Below are 20,009 nucleotides of genomic sequence, written 5' to 3' on the forward strand. Positions count from 1 at the left end.
CATCAAGGTTGGGACTAACGAAGTTGCTTGGTGTTGTGATTCTTTGAAGTCAATGGGATTTTGTAAAACTGGGAATTTTAAAGTTGGCTTCAGTATGGAGATGGTGAGGCTAATTACAAGCACTTACAAGAATTCCAGTTTGTAGACAATGAAGGTAAGTTCTGCTAAGGGAAAATGCTGATGGGGGAGAAGTTCTGTAGTACCATTTTCCCTGTTCCCTGAAGCTCACCCACAGCATATATACTTTGTAGAGAGTCTTTCATCCTGATGTAATGTTTCTCTGTTCCAAATATGTTAAAATAGCCCAGCTATTTCCTCCCATAAACAAAGAGAATCTAATAATGATCTGTGATTCAAAAACTACTAATGTCCAAGCAATCAGAATAGTGTGTGATAGGATCCATTGGATCCACAGAGATCCTTAAGTATCATATATAATGCAAAACACCAACATCATAATTTTGGTAAGCATATATGCCTGTAAGTTTTGAGTGAAATACATTTTCATATTAAAAAGTAACATTAGGTTCTCCTAATACCTGCATTTTTCAGCTATTGTGCTTCTCAGAGGGTTCTGTTGTAACAAATCAGATGGAAGGATGGACTACAGAAACACTGCAACAATTTTTAACAGAAAATGTCGTTCTGCGTTTCTGTGAAAATGGTAGTGAATATCTTTAATGATACTGACTATTGAGAAACAATAAACATTTCCGTGCATTTCTTTCCTCAGGACTACCTTTGAGTTCAATACACTGGGGAAACATTCTTGGTGGAGCAGATATAGGACTGACCAAAATGCATTGAGCTCTTTTGGCTATCTGCAGGTGATGAGCTCTTGTTACTGCTCCAGAGGAGAAGAGATTTTTTAGAACTAAACTCAGTCGGAGCTGACTGAAGTGGGAGTTTAGCCTTCTCAGCCAAAGTCATTTATAGAGAGAATTAGCTGGCAGACCTCTGCTGTGGGCATGTCACTTGCTGCAATGAAAAGCGTAAGAATATTGCAATCTGACCAATGGTAATTACAATTAAACTTCAAAACATAATGGGTCAGACTGCCCACATGGCATGCAGTAAATCTGACCTGCTCTGGCTAGCTCAGGTCTTATTCATGGAAGGTTAGGATTTCATGTTTTACAATGATGGTGCAAAAGTCTTTTTGTTAGCAAATGAGTTTTGCATGTATTTGAGATCTCATCAGGAACTCCCTGCAGATGAAATAAATTTATTCAAGTTATTATTGAATAAATTATTATTGAATAAATTATCTTTATTCAGACTTCTGCTCTGTCATCATGAACTTTCAAATGCTGGAATACAAAGGAAAGATTCCAGTGAATGCTATTCACAGCAGTCCTTTGTCCTTTTCATCTCTACAGCTGCAGATGATTTTGTTCAGGAGACTGAAAATCGCCTGTTTTTTATCTCCTGTGAGATGATCCTTGTCGGAAATGAGTCTCAGGAGCACATGTGGATAGCTATATATATGTACATATTATTTAAGGAACTATTTATGCAAATGACATCGATGAATTGTGCAAGAGATGTCATTTTGTCAGCCAGGGCTTCTGAAGCTCAGACAGAAGGGATTAATGGTGCAAGTCTTTTACCTCTTCTGTTTGACATGAAGCAGATTGTAAATTTATAAAATAATTGTGTGGAGGGCCAGACTATCTCCTCTGAGCTGCACTAAGCTCTCTAGGGTTACACTGGAGGTGACATTAGCTCACGTTTGTGCAATTTTTTAAACTACTGAGATGCTGATCAAAAAATGAGCATATTTTTGAAAGTGTGATTCAAAGGAAGCTAGTTTTCTTGAGTATGCTAGCAAGTCTGTGAAAGACTAAGACTGTCAGAGAGGGCTGAAGTAAAACATGTAGGATGTGGTAACAGATTTAAATAGATCTGATCTGTGTTATGCTGAGCTTTAAATGAGCCCAATTCCTGTAATTCATACAGACCATTTAATATCTTTCCTCCTGTGCTGATTTAAATAACTCCCAAAGAAGCTGTCCCTCACAGCACCTGACTATTGAATAATTCCATTGGCAGTGACACTGATATTATCATAATCTGGGGTTTTGGAAGGATAGTCTTTATTACTGATGTGGGAAATGATGGAAGGTTTCTCATGCTAAGAATAATTAGGAAAGAAAAGGTTTCCTGGTGTCCAAGCAACTCCTGAATACAGAACTTATTTAATTTACATATAAATACTTTGTTAATGAGAAATAATAGAATGAAAATGATGGGGGTGGGTTATAGAGAAGTAAAAATGCTTTAATGAAATACTAAAAGATACTCAGGTTATGTGTTCTTATGCACGCACACCACTGTGGGTGTTTAAATCCGTTGCTACCACAGAAAATTGGCTTGAATTAATTTTGCCACTTGCCTTATGCCACTGATAGCTCATTATAAAAGTATTAATGACATGCAAGTTTGTACATTGAACCATTAATATGGATTCTGTGCCAAAGCCTCCACAGTTTGTCTACCCATTTATATTTTTATCCAGCTGTCTCTTATGCATATACACACTGACACACACAGAAGCTGAGCCCAGAAGAGAGTACAGATTTGGGATTGAGCTTGTTTGGAGCTTCAAAGTTCAAACAAGAGGGAATTAAAGATGTAGTTTTGTTTTGATCCATTCCATTTTTCAGAGGCATTAGCCAGCTGGGACAAGAAAATGCTTTCCTCTCTTCTTTTCCATATTTGGTTGAGATTTTCAACCAGCAGTCGAAGAACAAAAGTGAGGGTCAATTTTATTCAGCAAAGCATTGCTTCATCCTGGGCAGTCTGGCAGAAATGTCTATCTCTGAGCTGATCAAAGAAAATACTTCCTTAATTAAATAGAAATTTTATTTTCACAGAAAATAGCCAGTTTTGAAAAATAAATTGGAAACATTTTGGCTTTCACTTTTTTCAATATAATCATGAAAAGAAACAATAAGAATAATTCAAATTGGCAGAAGAATATTACCTCTTGTACAATTTTAATGATAACTTTTGGTTTGTAAAATATTTTGGGAAGTGGTGTATCAAAAAGTCGTCTTTTTCTTGCTTCAAGCCTGGAGTAAAAGAGAACAAAAAGTGTAAAAAAAAAAAAAAAAAAAAAAAAATCAGAGGTGAAAAAAAAGTATTTGAACAATTACTCCATGTTCTTAAGGCCAAGACAGGGCTATTCCCTTTACCTATTTGCTACTCTTTCTTGGAAGCTAATTGAAAAACTAAAGGTAAAAGTGACTGGATAGGGGAAATAGGATTTTTAAGATCTCTGCTATTTCTCTTAGGTTGATGAAGCAGCACTTTTGAAACGTCACAAGCAGGGATGGCTGATGGAAATCTCTAACAACCTGGACCATTGCATTGCTCGCCTTAGGTATGACTTGTAACATAATTCAGGGAGTTTATCTCTGCTTCCTAATCCTCACTTTACATCTTTCTGTATTGTGCCATTTTAGTGTGCATATGGAAGGGGTTGAGGGACACCTTCTTATTCCAGGTCTGCTTTTGAATGTGAATCCATCCTTCCAAACAGCAGCAGTCATTATTAGTGACTACCAATGCTTACTGCAAGCCACTACCAATGCTTCGTATCTTTCATATATGTTAAACGTGACTTCAGTCAGTTTCATTAATAGGCATAGAGCAATTACAAATAATGTTACACTTGAACCATCACTCAAGCTTTCTGGAATCAGTGATTAACAATTACATAAAGGTTGAAAGATCTGTTGCCTCGATGAGTTTTGGAAACCACATATAGACTTTTTTGCTGGGTTTGACTCTATGTGATTTGTACGTTGCAAGATGGAATTAAATGAGGTGCATTTTCTTCAACCAATCTTTTTAATCTATTTTAGAGATGCAAGAAAGAATAAAATTGCCCTTAGTTTGGGTTACCATGGGAATGTGGTAGATCTATGGTAAGTAGTATATATGGATAATGGATATAGTAATGCTCTTGCTTGTTAGTCAACCTGGAATTAGTTCCCAAACTTGGAAGAGAAGAGACATTAAATCTGGTGAGTTCATTACTCTAGACGCTCATGAAAAACTGTATTGTCAAAAGAGCGGTCTTCATCCTTGTATTCCAGTTCCCAGTTGCTTCCCATGCACCTTCTCCTTTCCTTATGGAACAATTAATTTCTTAGGGAAAGAGATCCCTAAGATTCTTCCTTGGATGAAGAAAAAGTTTATCCCTTCTAACCTTTCACTAATTGGATAGCAAGAAAATGTCTTTGACTTCAGTGAAGAATAGAAGTATTGAGGTATTGATTGAATAAAAATAATAATTCTGGCACTCTTGAGGCTTTATCCAATGGTAAATCTTGCTGTTACACCATATACCAAGGGCTGAGACTGACCAATGAGACTGGTATGTCATACTGGTATCTGACTCATCTATCAGCATTCCTGCACAGGTAAATGTGAAGCATAAAAGTTACACCTAAATCTTTGTCACCATCATTTCCCACCTCCTGACTGCTAAACCAAAGACAGCCTGCCAAGGGCATACCTTTATAAACATCCTCTTGGGATGGCAGAAGTTCACCTGAAGGAGGAGCTAGAATGTGAAATGACAGCTTCTGTTCAACCACTCCATTCATTGTCTTCCCAAGGGAGAGGCTAGTATGTGAGTTGGACACAACAGGAGAGCTGCTAGTTGATCTGGGGTCTGACCAAACTTCGTGTCATAACCCATTCAGTGGGGGATACTATCCGGTACAGCTTGGCTTTGAGGAAGCAAAGCAGCTCCTTTCCACCAATCCGAGGAAGTTCCGGACCCTGGTACAAGAGAGGTAAATGCTTTGGCGATACATGTTTTTAACCTTTAAGTAAGTTTAGTTGCTCTGCAAGTGATCAGATCTTTGTCTTTCTCACAAGAAGTTTCTGTTCTTTGATATTTCAGTAGAAATCTGGGATCGAGCTACAGTACTAATAACTCCCAACTTTGTACTTATACAGCTATCACTCAGAATCTGGCAGACATCACTTACCCGCTATTTTAGGAGTCGTCTAGTGTATAAGATCAGAGGTCTGAACACTAATGATTTATTTCACTTCTATAAATTTCTAAATTGCATTAGCTTTTAAAATCTGGGACAGTAAGTACAATTCCACGTAGTCTACTAGTTGGTTTAGGTTCACTGAATATAGCATAAAACCCCAACAGATAAGCCAGAAAGTCCATCTGGCCTACCATGCTTCCAGCTGTGGCCAGTAATGTTTTTTTAGGGAAGGATATAAGGAGGGCACAATCTCCCCCAATCAATCCTCCCAGCTTGCTGCAACTGTAACTAAGTTCTGTTTAGCATCCTGATTTCAGGGAGCTGCTCCTGATTTACAAGTTTGTAAATGAAATTGGAATTGGACATTATAAAGGGAGCAATTTGGCGTAGTTTATATATCAATAAAGAACTGTGGAACAGAGGCAGCAAGCTGTACTGTTGTCCTCAAATGGTACTTTTTATTGCTCCTACTCTAGTTTTGTTCACCTTGAACATTCCTGCTGGAGACCTTTTTCCAGTAGAAGGTATAATATGGGCATATAATCTACTTGACTTTGGATGAGGGACCTACAAGGACCTTTCCAGTTTCCCAATTCTGTATCATACTACTCTAAGACAAAGGTAACAGAAAGGTAAATTTCTAGGAGGGACTCATTTCTAGCAAGCTAGCTATGACCTAAAAAAATCCAGTTTTCATTTGTTAGGCACTGATTTACCTTTCTAGAATTCCAAGAAGTTACACGTATGCATGTACAACTCCATATGCAACTATGCATTGAGATTAGAACTAGATAATATTAAGTGGAAATGGTATCACAGAGAGCAGTCCTGGAGTGTGGTCCACTATTGGAAACAAAGGGAAAATTGGGCTGTTTTGTCCAAGGGAGAGGCCAGAACAGTGATGTTCAGTCACTTTCAGTTTTTCTGTCTCTGCTCACTTTCTCTGTGAACTTCTTAAACTGTTTTGCAGTTTTCTGTAGGCTGTTTTTTGTTATTACCTTCCATCCTGAGAGCTGGCTGCATTTCTTTGCTGAAAGACATGACCCCTCTCTGCTAATTAATGAAGTGCCCTTGATGACTGTAAATCACTTCAAGATTTGGGGATAACAGGTGCTACAGAGACTGAAAGCATCTCAATTGATATATTATGGGTTTATGTCTGAATTTCTCTGGGGTCTTTCAGTTCCACCTGTCTCCCCCTACTCCCATGCCTTTAGTGAGTTCATGATGATATTCTTTTTGATATTTTATCAGTCTCAAGAATAACTGTTTCCTTCTTTATTTCAGTCTGAAGAGACATGTGGCTGCTATTAACAGACTAGCTGATAAGGGCATGTTTTTTTGGGATTATGGCAATGCTTTTCTCTTGGAAGCTCAAAGGGCTGGTGAGTAGATCCTGGAGTTGTCAGGTGGAAACAAGGACAATCCTGCATGCATCTTCCCAGTTGTGTATTTTGGTAGGATAGGGTTGGCCACTGTGTTATGCTAACTCTTTAGTCTTTCTCTTGTTCTCTGAGACCCCTGACCTTCTCTGTGGCTGAGGTAGAGCCTTCATGGGAACCCAGGTGCAGTCTGGTTTTACATTTTATAGCTTTTCTTCATCAAGTCACTGACTATTGAAATTCTTTTATAGGTGCTGATGTTGAGAAAAGAGGAGCCAATAAAACAGAATTTCGATATCCTTCCTATGTTCAGCACATCATGGGGTATGTTGGGGAGAGTTTGGAATAAAGCACTCAAATGCCTTGTGACTCCCTCTGTTTAGGGGGAGTGTACTACAGAGATTCCACTTAGTGCAAATCTTGCAGTGTACTGTAAATGATGAAAAGGAGTCAAGAGTTAGCAGTAGGAAAATTGGTCTCACAGGTGTTATGCCAGAGTTAGTCTTATTTTTCTCCACTCTGGAGTAATGCCCAGCGTGGTTTAGGAAGATGTCCTGTTGGCTGTAAGCATCATGCTCATGTTTTCTATTGGCTTCCTTAGAGTTACTCCGTGCATTTTCCTGTGTGCAGAGGAAAAGAAGAGACAGACCTGGAGGGACATGTTGTATGTGATTAACATAAGTAAACTCTGACAGCAGAGGTTTTGCTAATATTTTGTCCTGAAAGGCATGACATGTCTTGAAAATTTGATGTAAAGCTTTATCCTTTTTAGAATTAGAAGGTCTTACGAAAGCAGACACCAGATGTGTGAACAGTAAACTAAAACATTGCCAAATCAAAACTCTTCACTCCTTTACATGAATAGCTGCATTTTCTCTTTTGCTGCATCAGTTTTCCTTAAGCAGTTCTACTCAAGAGAATAGCCAAGTCACAGCCTCAAACTGTAACTATATGCAATTTCTCTTCTAGGTGCTAAAAATGAAGAGCTTGTCTCTTCAAAGCAGTAGAGCTCAATTTCAAATCATCAAAGCCTATGTCTACACTGAAGTTAAACGCACTCTTCTGCCCATTTTGCCATGTGTACCTCTTACCCAAGCTGTGCATACTGCTTGTAGAAAAAGCTGAGCTCAGGAGATTTGTTGAGGGACTGGGTTTATAACACCTTTTTACCTCTGACTCATGCTTAACTTGCCTATACCATGTGAATAAGAGCTTGAACATAGAGTAAGGCACCAACCAGATTAGATCTCTTTTTCTGGAACTCAGCTGAAGCGTGTCTTACTATTGTGTGTAAACAATGTGGACAGCAAATGAGTCTGAACTCAGGCACTTGTTCAGAACCTACACTTGTCTGATAGTGTAGGTGCACTCAGAGTTAGCCTGGATTAAGGATGAAAAGACCAGGCAGCAGGGAGAGTATATTTGATGAAACAAAAGAAAAATTGTAATTCATCTGATGATGCACTTGTTTGATTGAACTGCCCAACATTCCTATCAAAATTCTGGCCTGACTGTATTTTTATACACCAGTTGATGGCTGCGTGAAACAGCACTTCTCAAACCAATTTCTCAATTAATGGTCCTTGATGCTTCTGTTTAGATTAGTTCATTGAAAATGTTTCAAATTCTTCCGTCTCCAGCTAATGAAAGAAAAGCACTGCTAGCAGCCAGGATAAATAAGGAAAGAATTTCAACTATCTCTTAATGAAACATGTTCTCTTCCCAGGGACATTTTTTCCCTGGGATTTGGGCCATTCCGCTGGGTTTGTACCTCAGGTGACCCACAGGATCTTGCTACCACTGACTCAATTGCCATGTCTGTGCTAGAAGACTCTATACGTCAGGGAGGTAAGACACCATCCCATGCCCCCATCACTGGGGGTGCTTTTGGGGAGAAAAGGAAACTGAGTTGTGAAATGTGTGTTAGCTTTTGGCTGAAACCATAGAAAGCAGTCTCTTGCCTGTTCTATATGGGCAGGAAATCTTGCTGTTCTCCAAACTCCTGTAAGGAGTTACCTCCTGTAACCAGTAGGTAAAATGTAAAAACACCACGTAGAGAGGTTATTGATCCCAAAGCTATTGTTGCAATTTTGGCTAAGAGCCTTTTTTTCATTTGTTACAGATTTTCCTGCACTTTGTCACCTTGAAACTTTAAGGCAAACCGTATCTTTCATTAACAGGTCTCCAAGAGCTTTTTAAAGCAGTCAAATTGCTTTGCCCTGTCTCACAGGAGAATGAGGCTTGGGAATCTAGGGAGGTTTTTAAGAGGCTAGCAAGCAGATCAGTGGCAGGAAACCCAGGTTTCATGGGTGTGGTGCTCCATCCAGTGTCATTTAATTGTGATTACAATTTTGAGGTCTTTCTTTTTTTGTCATTTTTTAATAAATTGACAGCTGTTTCTACTCACTGGTGGAACCAATCTGGAATATCTGCATGGCTCTTTATGCTACTCGAGTATCTAGGTATTACACTGCCTTTCACTCTTCCATATCCGTGAAAGTGGGCTATTACTGTTACCCCCAGCTTATGAATATGAACTGAGACAAAGCTAATTTTGTGTCAGCAAACATGAATCCTAATCTCCCAGGCTGCAGTGGAAGGCCCTACTCCTTTCCCTTTCTTTGTCTACTTTTACAGTAACTGAACAGCAGACTCGAAGACTTAAGTGTCATTGTCCCCTAGCACTGAAGTCCTCAGCTCTTCCATTTCCACAGAGTGGAGCTTTGTGCTTCTCAGAATCAAGGAAGGGATCAGAAGGAAATGGATCACAAATCCAAAGTATATTTTATGGGGAGGAGAGCATAATATTTTTGTCTGGTAATATTGAAATATTTGTTGCTTCTTTCATGAAAGATGTCATTGAAATATGAATAGAAGTGTGAAAATGTTGAATGCTCTCCTATTTGTTCTGGAACAGTTAGCACTGCAAGGATCTAGGGTGGTATTTCTGAAAAGAATATACCGCATTCAAATGTATCTTATTTGAAACAAAACTACTGTTGTCTTCCTATAATGTAAGGCTGATGTCCAGCCTGCTCTTCTTCCCAAGAGGTGAATTATTGATAGACTGGATCTGACCCTGCAAGGTCCTTAGTTCTGCTGTTCTCCTAAACTTTCCTTAGGAGTCATCTTCAAGAAATAGTACTTGAGCATGAGGTGTTTTTAATGCAATGACCCAGAAGTGCCTACCCTGTTCTACAGATATTGAAACTTCCATGTTTTTAAACCTGGTCCCTCAGCTTAATTGAAGGGAGGGTGAAATCCAATACTGTAGTGCTGGATCTATCTTCAAAAATTTGCAGTAATTTTTCTGCCATGTACTGCAATCTCCAGTAATCTTCTCTCAAGATTGAACTGATGCATGACCTTTGGATGGTTTGCATTGCAAGACTGGGAAATGAATTGGTTATTGTGTGTACAACAGTATGTGGGTGTTCATATAGATGGTAATGTAAAGCTGGGGAGAGAAGACTCTTCCACAGACAAAAAGCATTGAACTCTTGCATGTATATTCTTAATTTAAATGAAAAATTATATTTAAAAAATCCCAACAGGTGAAAACAGGCTTAAGGGTAAGGCTATTATTGGATTTGCTGTTGAATTTGGCAGGACAATGGGAATAGGATTTCAAAGAGAAATGAAAACAGAATTTGGCCAGAAAATAAACAGCCATTCATGGATTCATGTTCTTGAGTATTCCACTTGCTGTCCACTTCCTATGGGACCTGGGCTTGGACCAAATTCCAGGGTCTGGATATCCTTGCACACATATACATCTAAAATCTGAACCTACCTTTGAATTTTATAAAAGAATCTGTTATGAAGGCTAAGTGAAAACTCCGCAGAGCTGAAGTCTGTTGCATTCCAAGTCTAAACTTTTGACCTGGCCTTGAGTCCAATGTTAACCATTCTTCTCCTTTTGTGGAGATGAATTTTTGCGCTTAAACCTCACAAACTGTTGAAAAGTCCTATGTAGTTTTATTATCTGCTTCCAATCCTAAGGCACCCGAGCTTTTAAGTTAGCCTTTGCACGAAAGATGCAGCACTGATGATTGGAGTGTAACTTGGATTTACGATCTTTGTGGTGGTTTGAAGGCTGAGCTGATGCATAACAACAATACAAATCTCTGTGTTGACGAGGACTATTCCTCTGAGTGCACAATGCTTTCTAGTATCTTTTAAATACTAAATAAGTACAAGCGCCTATGAAATACCAGAAGCAACACCGTAGCTTGCCTGACTTCAAAACATACTCCTGTTGGGGTGGGGAGGTGGAGGCAGCAGTTTAGCAAATGAGACACAAGGAGCTACTCTAAAGTTAAGGTCTTTCTAGAAAAAGCTGTAAGATTTTTTCAATTGCAGGAAGTAAGACTAAATAAAAGGGACGATTCTTCACTTCCCCAGGGATAACTGATGAAATCCAGCTTTGGACACATCACAGCTTAGGACAGAAAATATGACTGTTTATTGGAGCTGGCTGGGAGGGACAGATGTGCTGTGTTGAGATATGTCCTTGTAGCCAGTATTCTCATGTGGCTTCTCTTCTGGATATGTTCTGTAGAATTAACAGACAGTAAGATCTTTTCTATAAGTCTGTGCACTGTGAAGTATAAAATATGGTAAGTACTCTCTGAGATAGCTTATAAAAGTGATAGAAAGGAACTCATTCTCTATTTGGTTTTCTAGAGTAACTCCTGTAAACTCTCATTAAATATCTATAATAACCTAAGTCAATACTACCCATTACCTTCTAGAAAATGCTTCCTTAAAGGTCATGAATGGCAGCACAATCCTACTAGGACAGTACTAGCAGATGTTTCATCTTTCACTCCCTGCGAAGCTAGGAGCTGACATGTTAATCCTCATTGCAGAGTTTAGAAGCTATCACTTGAAGCCAACCCCTAAAGCACTGACAGGTCTTTTTAGGATCGTTAAAGCTCTCTGTATGGAAGGCCTGCTTCTGCAGGAATGAGCATATTATACATTTCCCTTTAACAATGTGTTTAACCCAAATTAAATATGCCTATCTTGCCTTTTCCTCTTTCCTTTTTGTAGTTTTACTATGCATATCTGCTGACATATTGCCTAGTGGAAAGACAGTAGTCTAAACACTCTTCTCAGTTACCAGGGACAATTTCAAGTTAGCAGTGTGCAGTTTCTCCAGTTTGACTGACTTTCAAACATAAGTTATATGTACGTTATAATTTGACTTGAAAACGGGTGAGAGCTGGAAAGTGATGGGGAACATGCTATCTTGGCATCTGTAGAAATGATTATAACTTGAAGCTCCAATGCATGAGCAAGTCACTGTGGCTTCGCATGTTGCCACATGCCAGCTGAGCCCCGGTAGCTGACCATGTCTCTCAGGACAAGGTAATGTGAGGTAGCTTAGCCCATAGAGAAAGAGCCTACAGGCAGTAACTTCTTCAGCTACTGTAACCTCATCTGAGCTCACACTCAGCCTGCATGGAAAGGCATAACTGTAAAAGCCCTCAAAATTAAGACAGTAAGACAATGCTTCTGTCCCATTCCATACCCCCTCTCCCTTTTGTTACTCACTTGCTACAGATGGTGCCATGCCTTTGGAGGCAGCTGATTGTGCTGAGGTCACCATGTATCTGACTGATACATGCCATGTTTCACTGTCTTTCACTTCAAATTTATTCTTACTCCTTTTTGGTTTGGCTGATTGAGATGGAATGGCACAATTATAAATGAGAGGAGAAGCTGGAGAATATAAAACCATTATATATAATTCTCTTCTTAGATAACATATATATCTAAACAAGGCGTAGGGTGGATTTACACATAAAGTAGTTACTCCATAACAAGTTTTTCTGTGCAGTTTGTGCTCCATAGTAATGTGGGGCAACATACCTCAGTTTGTAGGATGAGAGACATCCGTTTTATCTTGGGATAAAAACATTCACATGGGCCATTTAGTACAGAGCAACTGCTGTGCTATAAATCTATATCCGAGCATTGGTGTAATTTATCCTCAAGTATGTATTGCCAGCTGCTTCTGAGAATTTCTCTTGGCTGACTCAAAGGAGTTATTTACTACCTGATGCAAGACTGGACTGTAGTACCCAATGTCATGGAGTTTGCTAAAACTACTAAATTAGCAAAGGCTCGGAAAGGGATTGGCATTTAGTAGGCAGCAAGCCAGGTGACCAAAAATGAACAGTACATGTAACCCATATTTCAAGGTTTAATTGAGTTTGCTAAAGATCTGAATGGGAGTTACATTCCAGCTGTATCCTGGGCGACATCTCATACCTTCCTCTAAATATATAGAACCAGTTACTGCATCAGCTGCACAGAGGATTCTATATAGCATTTCCTATATGTGTTCTTGTATCTGAGAGTAGAATTTGACTTCCTAGTGCTGTCAGATGAATTAAATTAAATTTAGAGCATATTGCATTAATTTTCAAAACCTCTTTTCTTTCTTGCTTTCTCTTGCAAGTGAGCACATCTGTGAAGCAGCAGTACCATGACAACATCCGCTGGATTCGGGAAGCTGGCAGGCACAGCTTGGTAAGTACACAACCTCCTTCAGCACATGTGACCTCTCCTGGTCCGGTCCAGAATGTAGTTTTTGAATGCTGGAGTGAAAAGCAGGAATGGGCATGAATGAAAACACTGGATCTAACTCCCAGGGCTGATAACCCTGCTGTGGAGAGCGCTTTAAGTTTTAGGGTGAGCTGAAGCGGTTCTTTCCCTTCACTTCCTCATCTGGAAATGTTCAAATAATCCAGCAATATCTAGTCTTATATCTGGAGTGAAACACATCAATGATTCACCCTCCACCTCATTTGCAACTACCTTTCTTTCAGAGAGCTATTCAAAATGTCCCGCTTGGCACTGCTTTGGCCCAACCTCTTCACGTCTGCAGTTCCCAGTACCCTTTTCAAAACAGGTGATGAGGCCAAAGAACAGCCATCCTTTTGTATTGTGGGAAGCAGAATGCCAGTGAAGCATCGTTTGTTTTTCTTTTAGGGCAGGCTCTCCCTGTGAAGTTAACCGGTAACACGGTAGGGCTCATATGTGCTCTCCTTATCTGGAAGCCAGATTGCTCTGTGGGGTAAAAGCTGGAGAGGAACATAGCTGTGCAGGACAGATGTTCTTTGCCATTCTTTGTCTCCATATTTCTCTTCCCTTCCAGCCCACCATTGCCAGTTCCAAACCTCTGCTCCTCAGCTGTTGATAAGGGATTTGTTGATAGGGGGATTATAGCCGAGCAATCAGGTTGATTTAAAAAGTGGGATTTATTGGACAGTAGCAGCTGAATACAGAAATACATCTCACTGATTGTGTGAGTGGAGATAAAACTCAGTTCAAACAGGGATTTTAATTTCTTTTTTTCCTGGAAGCTGGATGTTGGCAAAGAAATAATCTGCACTTTCTCCTACAGAAGGGAAGGGGTCACTCCTGTGACTCCATTTATCTGGGGCCTGAAGATAAGCCAGTTGCCCAGAGAACCTTATCACTCTTGCATTTTTGTTTTCCAGGTTGTTGGCTCTCAGGCTAGAATCTTATATTCTGATCAGAGGGGTCGTGTGTCTATAGCCGTGGCTATCAATCGAGCGATTTCCGAAGGAAGGATTAAGGTTTGTCTTTTGTCTTGATATGGTCCGGTAATTGTGTTTAATATCTGAGACTGGGGTGGCAGGTGGGAAAGGAGAAAGCTTCAACCAGTGAGAGCAGAAGTGCCTGCCGTTTACATGGGACCAGTATTCTGTTCAGTCCTCCTCTCTGCCTGTCACCAGTATTGTGCTACGTAATAGAAGAGAGACGGGTTTAGAAACTCTCTGAAATATGCTACCTTTTATTTCATGTTGAGAATCTGCATTATTTTCTGTTTGGGCATCTACAAGCACAACACACAATGCTGTGATTTGCTGAAAGCACAAGGCAGGGACTGTAACTCCTTAGCAGTGCCCCAAACATTAAAAGTAACAAGAGCCTGTGCCACTCCCCAGTGCTTCTTACGCTGGATCCCTCACTTTCAGCCATATTATGGCTACAGCCAGCTCTGCAGTCAATTTTCATTTGCATTGCATATGTTAACGAAGAAAATCATTAGGCTTGATGCTGCCACTCTAGTGAATAATGAGTAATATCTTACTCCTCTGGGTACAATCCCACTGACCATATGTGGTGGATGGTAAAAGTACATACTATGGGCAAGACTGTATAGGGATTTTCTAAGCTCTTCATGAATATTGTAGGTAGATGCACAATGTGACATCCGGGGGGGACCAAAATCTTGAAGGCACCACTCAGTAATTATACCCATTACTTGCTGCGTGTACAGCAGCATCAGACCAAGGCATTGTCACTCATTCATCTCCATCTCTTTTATAGCTGAGTTACAATTACCCTTTTTAAAGGGGCAAACTCAAGTAAAACTTAGAATGGATTGCAGCGAGGAAAGGTCTGTTTTTGTTACTCAGAAAATGTTTGTTAAAATATTTCAAATGCTGTTGACCTTCTCAGGGTTAAAAATGAACGTCACTGCAAGCTAATCTCAAAAAATAAACCTGACCAGACAGAGCACTCCCTTGGAGCTATGACTGACAAGGTCAGACTCCCAGGCCCTTCAGATTTTGTTGCGTCCTTTTTTCGTTTCTGCAAATCTCCATTCCTCCTCTTGCAAGCTGGGTGCTCATGTCTATTTTCAATGATTTTCTAATTCACTGCCAGCATAAAACAGAGCCAGCTAATTCCAGACCACACCATGCCAAGAGTGATTTATTCTTATATAAACCCTGTGCATGGCAAATGATAATGAAGACCTGCAAGCTGATCGACATTCATACTGTCAGTTAAATTCCAGATCAAGAATGGACTTGTTTGAGCTGTTTGAAATCACTGATTTTCATTGCTAACTTTTTTTAGTCTTGAAGTCTTCCAAAAGAATGAAAAAGTGTAAAGCTTCTTACTGTTAGTTTTCATTTTCAACAGCAAACAAGAACTATTTTTGAATGAAGATTTTTGCATACTGAAATGTCTTTCAAATTTCAGCAAAGAAATGCTCAGATGAAATAACCTTACTGCTTCCCCTCTTCTCCCTGCCCTTCTTTGAGGATGCCATTGGCATAAAAACAAGCTCTTGTTCTTAGTTATTGAAAGGATGGTGGCTTTCATGAACAGGATGTGAACAAATGTTTTATAATAAATAATAGCAGGCAGAGAAGGTCTTGCAGGGCGTTTAGGAGAGGGGGCAAAGCTGAGGTCTGAAATGACTTAAGACAGAAGTGAATTCAGCAAATGATGATCCTAGGTAGCATTGACAGTCCATGAAGGATTCCATTTTCTTGTCCTTGGCTTTTTGCAGGCTCCAGTAGTCCTCAGCCGAGATCACCATGATGTGAGTGGGACCGACAGTCCTTACAGAGAAACGTCAAACATTTATGATGGATCAGCCTTTTGCGCAGGTCAGCAGAGCAGCTGAGGCTTGTCTGTCTGGGCAAACAAGGAAATTGCTTTAAAAGAGAAATTGGGGTTTTATGCAACGTTTTTAAAAATGTTTTTGTTTAACCCTTTAATCTCAATTAATCGGATTTCCTGAGAAGCTTTGTGGGATTTAACAGTGATACAGACATGAATGTGGAGCTAGTTAAATAGGAGAGGTCCAGAACAATGCTGAAAATTCAATGAAGATGCACCAGATTTACCTGAACGAAAATGGAGAGCAGTCTATCTCGGAGGACTGTATCTTCTGTTTGACTTTAATTTTGCACCTCTGTTTCAAAGAGGTGATCTGAGCAGAATTACAGCCGTATTTCCTTGAGTTCCACAAGATCAAAATCAGGTCTATAATAGTATTTTGCTTAAAGCAAAAAGATTCACAGCTGCATTCATTTCATTGCCCAAGGACTCAAGAAAACAGACTGGAGTTTCTGAAAGGAACTTTTCTGGTCATAAGGGAACATACTTTGATAGTAAAAGCATAAGAATGGAAGTCAGGCATTCTGGATTAGACTCCAAGCCTTGTTGCTCACTTACAGTGTGACTGTGGGCAAATCATGTAGGTTTGCTGTACAAAAGGAGCCTTTAATTCTGCAAACCTGATCTGAGCTAACCAGACTCTGCTTTTAAGTTTGTTAAATGATGCTTTAGAGAAATAAACCCAAAAACATCAGATTGGAGACCTGAAAAAAATGAGTGAAGCACTAAGCAATTTTTAACCTAAATCTTCCTCAATTTTCCATCCATAAAGTGGAAATTATGATAATAGCTTTAGCCCAGTAGTGTTTCCGCATGTCATGAACTGACAATCACAAAGTGGTGTGAGATTGGAGGATACAAGCTGCTGTAGAAGGAGAAATTATGATAGAGGTAGCTGAGCATATTGAATTACTTCCATTATGGGAATTCATAATAGAACTAAATTATGGCTCAATTTTAAGGAGAAAAGTTCCCTGCTATCTTAACTGGATTTCCTGATGAAATGAGGCTTTTAGCTGTGTCTATCAGTCCCACTTCAACACTTTTTGAGTATGTTGGCTAGTTCTAATAGGCCAGATGGAAAGATGCCTCGAATAATGTTTTGTTCTGACAAGCTGTGAGAAAATGGTGCAGCTGCACAAAGAACAGCCATCCAAAGAAACGTCTCCACCAAAGGGCTTAGCAACATAAGTAAACCTCAGGCAATGCCCTCAGAAGAGGGCAATAGAAACAAGACTTGCTAAACCCCATTGCTCATCATGCTATGTGTTTTTTCTTTGCATTTTGTGATTTACATGAACTATTTGCCTTCTCCAAGGGCTTATCGAAAGCCTATTGACCACTGATTTCACTGGTCTTTGAAACCAGGCATAACTGTTTTACCAGACGACCCTCTGGAGGTAATAAAAGAACATCTTAGGTCTTCCTCTCTCCCTTCTTTCCTATTGTTTTAACACCACATTTGAGCTGGTTCAGGCGAAATTGGCTCCTCTCTAGAACACAGGAATTTTCCAGAGTGTTTGCCTGTCTCATTTGGTTTTACAGTAAGTACCTCAGCCTGATCCTTGGCAAACATGGGTCATTCCTGCTCTGCAAAGTGTATTTCAGCACAGACATTTGCACAGTTAGTGACGTTTATCGAAGCCAAGGAGCAGCACATTATTACATCGTTAGTCCACTTGCCATGCTCCTTGTCCAACCTCCACTCTTATCATGCTAGTGGCTGAGGAAGAAATCTGTATATTTTAGAAACGGGGATTTTGATCTCTCCAATTCCCTCTTGACAGCACTGTAATTATGATAATTGGGTTGTTAAAGTGACATAATGCCAGATAAAAGATGCCATAATGGGGCTTTTGACAGGGTTTAACATAGATTAGTGCTCAAGTAAACTAATTTTTCCATCAGACACGTAACAATTGTGGGTCTGCAAATGTGGCTGGTAGGGATATTGCTGTTTGTCTCTTATTTTTTGCTGTTAAAAGCACAGCAAATGATCTATTAAATCTGTCCTGAATTAAATCTGGACAAATGTTTTCAGTAAACTTTACCCTGTTATCCTCTGTGTGTACCTCTTTCCACCTCTCTGGGTATATGCTTTAGCACAAATTGTAGTGAATATACAAAATTCTAGTGAACATTTCAGTGGAAATCATGCATTTGACATTAGTCAAATTACATTTGTCTGCTAAATTATTTTTCTTCATTTTTTTAAAACAAAAGAAGCCTCCTGTGTGATTTCAGCAGTTTGTGTTCAGGGTGAAATTCCCCCATGTCCAGAGAATTGGGGCTAATATCACTTTCATCCCAACTTTGTTCCCAAAATGTAACTCCTTAGCTTTAGTCTGGCTTTCTGCACAGGGCTGAATTAACTCTGCAGTCTGATCTGAAAATACTTCAGGCTTCTGAGAACTGCAAGGTGTGTAGTTTTCTAGGTGTGCCCCCTATTTTGAAACCCTCCACATGGATGTGTCCAGCCTGTTCTTCCATGACTGAGGCATCCCAAAGGAGAGGGTTGCATTTCTCTCCACCCTGAGGAGGTATCTCCCAGCTGAGGAGTGATACGTTCTTCAGCTGCTTGAATTGGATCACAAATGCAGAAAGCACCGGAGTCCTCACAAACCAGTGTAAAATTGGCATGTGCTTCCTCCAGTGTAGGGGCAAAGAGTGGGAGGAAAATCTCTCTTGTCTGTTCCTCCCAAGAATGAGATGTTCAGTGTATAGCTGTGAGTAAACCCTGCCTCCCACACTGCCTTCATACAGCCATAATCAAGGTGTCAGTGGAAGGAGTGAGCAGCACAACAAAAAAATGAATGCAGCATGTCAGATCCATAACACCTTTCCTCTCCTCCTAGACATGGCGGTACAAAACTTTGTAGGAGATGCGTTCAGAGGAGCGACCTGGGTCGCATTGCATAATGGTGGTGGAGTTGGCTGGTAAGAACTTATTTATGTTTCTAAAGCTGGACTCTGAATCCTGTTACTGCTGCTATGTATGTGTGTGGGGAGGAGAGACAGGAGGGGAATTGCAGAAAAGATGTGTGTATTACTGCAGTAGTACAATGTCGTGATCATGGGAAGGATGGGTTTGGAAACAAGGGCCGAAAGGACGTATTATAAGGTAAAGTGTGGTGTAGTATGAGGCTTTTTTAATTAATGCCCATATGTCTAGAAAAAGTGTTTTGGACATTGGCCACAGCACAGTTTGAAGAACTTAATTTGCCAAACAAAGACAGTCTGCCTTGGTCTTTTTGAACAGATCCTGCTTCCAAAGTTGTCTTCACACATGCCCAGCCAGAGTGTTAGTGGATGGATTATGTTTAGGTTTCCCCTTAAGCTGTATTTAAATCTGTGACCTTAGGACCCCAATATAAATGCTCATGTGCTAAAGTGCAACAAGGGGTTATTGATACAAAACAGCTCAGGTGCCAGCAAACCCCCCAGTCTTTCTCCCCTTGCTTGTACCTGGTAAGATAAAAGACCACAGCCAAGTAAGGACTGGATTAAACACCTCCTTCACATAAGATGCAGAACTAAGAGAAATGCCTAAACTGAGAAGCAGAATGAAAGAAATATTATATATGGAGAGGGAAACTGATCTCCTTCATATGCCACTAAAAGGTTACTCTGGATTGGCAGAGGTGTAGGGAAAAGGAGAGCCTGGCCACACTGCAGAGTCTTTAGTTCTGTTGTGTTCTTTCCAGCATAGTCCAGCAAAGCCTCTCCCACTTACAGTCATGTCATGGTGGTGTTGGCAGTCAAAAGGGGCACAACCCTCTATTAAATACTGTAGTGAACCCTTCCACTTCCCTGTTCCATCCAGCTCTGGAATATGCCAACAACAGCAAGCCAAAGAACTTGTAGCAGAGAACTTATCCTCAGAGACATTTGATGGCACTTAATTGTTACTCATCCAGATGAGATGAATCTCAAAAATATCCCTTCAAGTCAGATAGAGAATTTCCTCTCTTGTACTCTAATTCCTTTGATTTCATTGAAGTAACTACTGAATAGAAGGTACGTGAGAGCAAAATTGAACAATGGGATAAGAAAGCTTTCTGAGGGCTTAGACACATGGAGTGAAAATTTGCCTTTACTGATTTCAGTGATGATAACCACCATGGCCAGGATTTTATTCACAACTTCCATAACT

At 39.9% G+C, this 20,009-nt stretch overlaps 1 protein-coding gene across 2 annotated transcripts in view; it reads left to right on the forward strand.

The window, feature by feature from the left end:
• Positions 1-20,009, forward strand: part of UROC1 (urocanate hydratase 1) — a 47,048-nt gene that overhangs the window by 17,276 nt on the left and 9,763 nt on the right. For both annotated transcript variants that reach the window (XR_007767226.1, XM_050904589.1), the window contains exons 9-18: positions 3,297-3,385; positions 3,870-3,932; positions 4,629-4,808; positions 6,306-6,403; positions 6,652-6,724; positions 8,127-8,248; positions 12,870-12,940; positions 13,915-14,013; positions 15,744-15,843; positions 18,712-18,793. Coding sequence is in view for 1 of the 2 variants with exons in the window: in XM_050904589.1 (XP_050760546.1) it covers positions 3,297-3,385; positions 3,870-3,932; positions 4,629-4,808; positions 6,306-6,403; positions 6,652-6,724; positions 8,127-8,248; positions 12,870-12,940; positions 13,915-14,013; positions 15,744-15,843; positions 18,712-18,793 (977 nt within the window). In the remaining variant the exon portion in view is untranslated. The remainder of the gene's footprint in view (positions 1-3,296; positions 3,386-3,869; positions 3,933-4,628; positions 4,809-6,305; positions 6,404-6,651; positions 6,725-8,126; positions 8,249-12,869; positions 12,941-13,914; positions 14,014-15,743; positions 15,844-18,711; positions 18,794-20,009) is intronic.

This window comes from Gymnogyps californianus, chromosome 13 (genome assembly GCF_018139145.2).
Source record: "Gymnogyps californianus isolate 813 chromosome 13, ASM1813914v2, whole genome shotgun sequence".
Lineage (NCBI taxonomy): Eukaryota > Metazoa > Chordata > Aves > Accipitriformes > Cathartidae > Gymnogyps > Gymnogyps californianus.